The 7085-nt window shown below is 27.0% G+C and overlaps 1 protein-coding gene across 1 annotated transcript; it reads right to left on the reverse strand.

Annotated features, from left to right (window-relative positions):
• Positions 1–1171: 1171 nt before the first annotated feature.
• Positions 1172–1570, reverse strand: LOC119608443 (the record flags this gene model as incomplete). The annotated part of the gene is made up of 1 exon (XM_037962867.1): positions 1172–1570. A coding segment is annotated over exon 1 (399 nt), but the record flags the coding sequence as incomplete, so codon positions are not given.
• Between the last annotated feature and the right edge of the window lie 5515 nt (positions 1571–7085).

Here is a 7085-nt window from a genome sequence, read left to right on the forward strand (position 1 = left end):
CATTAATTCTGAAACAATTCTTTAGGGTAAAGTGTGTTTCAGAGACGAGTAGTACGTCAATTTCCTGAAGTAGCAGGAATTGTTCTACTTCATTCTTGTGTTGGCTAAGGCCGTTAGCATTCCAAAAACAAATTCTTAGAGAATTCATTTTTTATTTAGCAGGATCTGCATGAGCATTCTTGATTCTGCATTAATTGTTGAAACATATTTTGCATATTTGCCATGAAACTGTTCATGGTTTGAATTAGATTCTCAATAGAGCTTTGAGAATTTGTTTCGGGTGCAGGCACACCCTCTTTTAATGCATGTGCATATGAAAATAATGGGGCATTATTTTCATTGTTTGATTGCAAATTCTCATTATTCTTATTTGTAAGACTTCTATATTGGGCACTAGAAGTTTGATTTGCATTCATTTGGGTAACGGAACCCTCTTTTGTCGTATGGGCATACGATTTATTCTGATTGCTTTTATTTGTGATACTTCTATATTGAGCACTAGAAGTATTAGGAAGGCTTGGGAAGTTAGAAGCTTTATATTGAGCATATAAAGGTCTTCTGGCCTTATTTGATTGTTGGATGTGTAGATATACTGGACATCCGCGATAGTTAGCAGTGTGATTTTGACCACAGTTACTGCATTTTCTTTTATTGTTATCTGTTTTTGGGTAAGGACAATCTTGACTCTTATGGATGTCTCCGCATCTCACACAAACAGATGGCATTGAGGAGGACCTCTGCGCTTAATGGGTTCCTCTACAGTTATTTTGCGATTGAGAAGATATCTTAAACTGTATATTGGATGAGTATCACCCTTTTTTTTCAATTGTGAAGAGTTAAAAGTAATTTCAACTCTAAACATTGGTTGGGGAATTTTGTCCTTGTTAAATATATTGTGAATGGACTTCACTTCATAACCTTCAGACTCTAGCGCCTTTTTAATGTCATCAGTTGGTACAGAGCTGTCTACACCTTTGATAACTACTGTCAAACCCTTTGCACTTTTTAGTTGATACGTGTAATAATTTCTTTTCTCAGAATCAAAACTATCAACTATTGTTCTAAAAGACTTTTCTGAATAAGTCTGTATTTTTGTTTCCTGAATGTTTCCTTTCCGTAGAGAGACTACATGGAAATTTTCTTTGCCTACAAGTTGGGACAACTTATTTACCAATAGATTGGTGGTAGGTTCGCGCAAATAGAGGGGAGGTGGCTTTTGGTCTTTTAAAGTCATGGATGGTACTTTTTCACTTTCTTGGTTATCAAGCAGTGCAAAACGATTTTGACTTACGGAATTTGTTTTCGCTTGTTTTGGATTTGGTTCCAATTTTGAAGTCCTAGGGCTGGACTTACGTTTTGCATAAGTGACAAAACGGTCCATTCCCGTTTGGATCTTTTGCGTTTTATGCGAGCTCAATAAATGTGGAGTATTTTTTGGTATGGCACCAGTATTCTTTGACATTGGGCTTGAGTGACCCTCCTTATCATTAATGGTTTTCACAGTGTTAATATTGTTATTGGTACTATTTGTGATATTGTTCACATTAGCATTACTATTTACATCAACCATTGAATCAGTTGTTTGATTATCTATTTTTTCTTTTGCTTTGTCTTCCACACAATTGTCTTGTTTTGGCGCACTTGAGAGAGGAGATCTCTCGTTTGTTGTTGTTTTTGACTCTGTTGTTTGTTTATTTATTTTTTCTTTTGCGCTATTATCTACACAATTGTTCTGTTTTGGCGCACTTGAGAGAGGAGATCTCTCGTTTGTTGTTGTTCTTACACTTAAATAGTTTTTATGATTTTTTGGGTCATAATTATTGTTGTTGTTGCATGGAGAGCTCATAACAAAGTATGCATTTTTTCCATTGCTACTGAGCCTCCTTTCACTTGTTGGAGAGTTAGAGAAACTCATGCACAATAACACACACTACACTCTATTTAAGGTTTTGTTGTTATTTTTTTCTTTTTGTATACTTTTTGCTTTTTTATAAATTGTTTTGTTAATAATTGCATTAACAAAAACGACAATTTATTTAATTTAAATGTATTTTTAATATTAAAAATAAATAAGTATGTATTTAATTAGCGTCCATTCGCTGTTACTTATCTTTTTTTATATTTTTATTAAGAATTTATATTCACAATGTTATTTTCCTGTGAGAGCGATTTAAAACACGTCTATCCACTATAGATGAACACAGAAATTTTGAAAGATATATCAAATTTTTATAAAGAATTTGAAAAATCTTTGCATTTTTTAAATGTGTAACTGAATGTAAGACTGTTTCTAGAATATCAACTATTCAGTAAATTGCAGGATTTTGTGAAATATTTCAGTATTTATGTGAAATATTTCACCATTTGGTTGACTTTTTAGAATTTTGCAATATATATCAAATTTTTATAAAGAATTTGAGAAATCTTTGTATTTTTTAAATTTGTAACTGAATGTAAGACTTTTTCTAGAATATCAACTATTCAGTAAATTGCAGGATTTTGTGAAATATTTCACTATTTATGTGAAATATTTCACCATTTGGTTGACTTTTTAGAATTTTGCAATATATATCAAATTTTTATAAAGAATTTGAGAAATCTTTGTATTTTTTAAATTTGTAACTGAATGTAAGACTATTTAAGAAAGACTATTTCTAGAAAATAAATTGCAAGATTTGGTGAAATATTTCACTTTTTATATGCCTTTCTAAAAGAAATCGTTGACAGAATTAAAAGATTTTGTGAAATATGTCTCTATTCAGTTAGCTTTTTAGAAATTTGGAAAATTTGGAAGTTCGGTGCATGGCAAGATTTTGTGAAATATTTCACCATTTTGTTGACTTTTTAGAATTTTGCAATATATATCAAATTTTTATAAAGAATTTGAGAAAGCTTTTTAGAAATTTACAAGATATTTCTACTTTTGTTTCTAGAAAATCAACTGTTCCGTGCATGCCAAGATTTTGTGAAATATTTGACTATTCATTTGACTTTTCATAAATTTGTAAGATATTTCTACTTTTGTGTAATATTTTACTACTCAGTTGAACTTTTAGAAATTTTCTGAAATTTAAGTAAATCGCAAGATTTTGGGAAATATTTCACTATTTGTGTGACTTTATTCAATGAGTCGTTGACAAAATTCGAAGATTTTTTGGAATATGTTCTATTAAGTTGACTTTTTAGAAAATTGCAATATATTTTTACATTTTATAGATATTTTGTGAAAATATTGCATTTTTTAAATTTGTAACTGAATGTAAGACTGTTTCTAGAATATTAACTATTCAGTAAATTGCAGGATTTTGTGAAATACTTATTTTCTAAAAGAAATTGTTGACAGAATTAAAATATTTTGTGAAATATGTCTCTATTCAGTTAGTTTTTTAGAAATTTGAAGATATTGTTATCTTTGTTTCTAGAAAATCAACTGTTCAGTGCATGGCAAGATTTTGTAAAATATTTCATCATTTTGTTGACTTTTTAGAATTTTGCAAGATATATCAAATTTTTATAAAGAATTTGAGAAACCTTTGCATTTTTTAAATTTGTAACTGAATGTAAGACTATTTCTAGAATATCAATTATTTAGTAAATTGCAAGATTTGGTGAAATATTTCACTTTTTATATGTGAAATATGTATCTATTCAGTTAGCTTTTTAGAAATTTGGAAGACATCCTTACCATTGTTGCTAGAAAATCCACTGTTCCCTGCATGCCAAGATTTTGTGAAATATTTGACTATTCATTTGATTTTTCATAAATTTGTAAGATATTTCTACTTTTGTGAAATATTTTACTACTCAGTTGAGGTTTAAGAAATTTTTTGAAATTTCAGTAAATTTCAAGATTTCATAAGGGAAATATTTCACTATTTATGTGACTTTATAAAATGTGCCGTTGACAAAATTCGAAGACTTTGTGAAATATGTGTCTATTAAGTTGACTTTTTAGAAAATTGCAAGATATTTTTACATAGAGATTTTGTTAGAATTTTGCATTTTTTTAAATTTGTAACTGAATGTAATACTATTTCTAGAAAATCAACTGTTCAGCTACAAGATTTTTATAAATAGGTCACTATTTGTTTGACTTTCTAGAAAAAGAAAAATAATTTGAGAAATCTTTGAATTTTTGTTTAAATTTGTAACTGAATGAAAGACTGTTTCTAGAATATCAACTATTTATGTGACTTTCTAAAAGAAATCGTTGACAGAATTAGAAGATTTTGTGAAATATGTCTTTATTCAGTTAGATTTTTAGAAATTTGCAAGATATTCTTACCTTTGTTTCCAGAAAATCATCTGTTCAGTTCATGACAAGATTTTGTGAAATATTTCATCATTTGGTTGACTTTTTAGAATTTTGAAAAATCGTTGCATTTTTTAAATGTGTAACTGAATGTAAGACTGTTTCTAGAATATCAACTATTCAGTAAATTGCAGGATTTTGTGAAATATTTCAGTATTTATGTGAAATATTTCACCATTTGGTTGACTTTTTAGAATTTTGCAATATATATCAAATTTTTATAAAGAATTTGAGAAATCTTTGTATTTTTTAAATTTGTAACTGAATGTAAGACTGTTTCTAGAATATCAACTATTCAGTAAATTGCAGGATTTTGTGAAATATTTCACTATTTATGTGAAATATTTCACCATTTGGTTGACTTTTTAGAATTTTGCAATATATATCAAATTTTTATAAAGAATTTGAGAAATCTTTGTATTTTTTAAATTTGTAACTGAATGTAAGACTATTTAAGAAAGACTATTTCTAGAAAATAAATTGCAAGATTTGGTGAAATATTTCACTTTTATATGCCTTTCTAAAAGAAATCGTTGACAGAATTAAAAGATTTTGTGAAATATGTCTCTATTCAGTTAGCTTTTTAGAAATTTGGAAGTTCGGTGCATGGCAAGATTTTGTGAAATATTTCACCATTTTGTTGACTTTTTAGAATTTTGCAATATATATCAAATTTTTATAAAGAATTTGAGAAAGCTTTTTAGAAATTTACAAGATATTTCTACTTTTGTTTCTAGAAAATCAACTGTTCCGTGCATGCCAAGATTTTGTGAAATATTTGACTATTCATTTGACTTTTCATAAATTTGTAAGATATTTCTACTTTTGTGTAATATTTTACTACTCAGTTGAACTTTTAGAAATTTTCTGAAATTTAAGTAAATCGCAAGATTTTGTGAAATATTTCACTATTTGTGTGACTTTATTCAATGAGTCGTTGACAAAATTCGAAGATTTTTTGGAATATGTTCTATTAAGTTGACTTTTTAGAAAATTGCAATATATTTTTACATTTTATAGATATTTTGTGAAAATATTGCATTTTTTAAATTTGTAACTGAATGTAAGACTGTTTCTAGAATATTAACTATTCAGTAAATTGCAGGATTTTGTGAAATACTTCACTATTTTTGTGCCTTTCTAAAAGAAATTGTTGACAGAATTAAAATATTTTGTGAAATATGTCTCTATTCGGTTAGCTTTTTAGAAATTTGAAGATATTGTTATCTTTGTTTCTAGAAAATCAACAGTTCAGTGCATGGCAAGATTTTGTGAAATATTTCATCATTTTGTTGACTTTTTAGAATTTTGCAAGATATATCAAATTTTTATAAAGAATTTGAGAAACCTTTGCATTTTTTAAATTTGTAACTGAATGTAAGACTATTTCTAGAATATCAATTATTTAGTAAATTGCAAGATTTGGTGAAATATTTCACTTTTTATATGCCTTTCTAAAAGAAATCGTTGACAGAATTAAAAGATTTTGTGAAATATGTATCTATTCAGTTAGCTTTTTAGAAATTTGGAAGATATTCTTACCTTTGTTTCTAGAAAATCCACTGTTCAGTGCATGGCAAGATTTTGTGAAATATTTCACCATTTTGTTGACTTTTTAGAATTTTGCAATATATATCAAATTTTTATAAAGAATTTGAGAAGCTTTTTAGAAATTTACAAGATATTTCAACTTTTGTGAAATATTTCACTGTTCAGTAATTTTCAAGATTTTGTGAAAAATTTCGCTATAATTTGGCTTTTTTAAATTTTGCAAATATTTCAAATTTTTATAGCGAATTTAAGAAATTTTTTAGAATATTTAGATTTCGAGAAATCTTTGTATTTTTTTTTTAAATTCATAACTGAATATAAGACAGTTTCTAGAATAACAACTATTCAATAAATCACAAGAGTTTGTGAAAAATTTCACTACTTGAGTGACTTTCTAAAATAAATCTTTGACAAAATTCGAAAATTTTGTGAAATATTTCACTATTCAGTTGAATGTTTAGAAATATAAAAGATATTTCTACATTTGTGAAATATTTCACTAAACATTTGTGAAATTTGTGCATTTTTTTTAAATTTGTAACTAAATGTAAGACTGTTTCTAGAAAATCAACTGTTCAGCTGCAAGATTTTGTGAAATATAATATTACTATTTAGAAGATTTTGTGGAATATTTCACTATTAATTTGACTTTTTAGAAAAAGTCATAAAAATTAACTGCTCAGTAATTTTCAAGATTTTGTGAAATATTTACTACTCAGTTGACTTTTTAGAAATTTGCAGGATATTCCTACTTTTGTTTCTAGAAAATCAAATGTTTAGTGCATGGCAAGATTTTGTGAAATATTTCACCATTTGGTTGACCTTTTAGAATTTTGCAAGATATATCAAATTTTTATAAAGAATTTGTGAAATATTTGCATTTTTTAAATTTGTAACTGAATGTAAGAGTATTTCTAGAATATCAACTATTCAGTAAATTGCAGGAATTTGCGAAAATTTGAAATATTTATGTGCCTTTTTAAAAGAAATCGTTGACAGAATTAAAAGATGTTGTGAAATATGTCTCCATTCAGTTAGCTTTTTAGAAACTTGCAAGATATTCTTACCTTTGTTTCTAGAAAATCAACTGTTCAGTGCATGGCAAGATTTTGTGAAATATTTCATTTGGTTGACTTTTAAAATTTTGAAGATATATAAAATTTTGTTAAGAATTTGAGACATTTTTGCATTTTTTAAATTTGCAACTGAATGTAAGACTATT

This window comes from Lucilia sericata, unplaced genomic scaffold, assembly GCF_015586225.1.
Source record: "Lucilia sericata isolate MDLA Ls3-8-SP2 unplaced genomic scaffold, ASM1558622v1 Contig000836F_arrow, whole genome shotgun sequence".
Lineage (NCBI taxonomy): Eukaryota > Metazoa > Arthropoda > Insecta > Diptera > Calliphoridae > Lucilia > Lucilia sericata.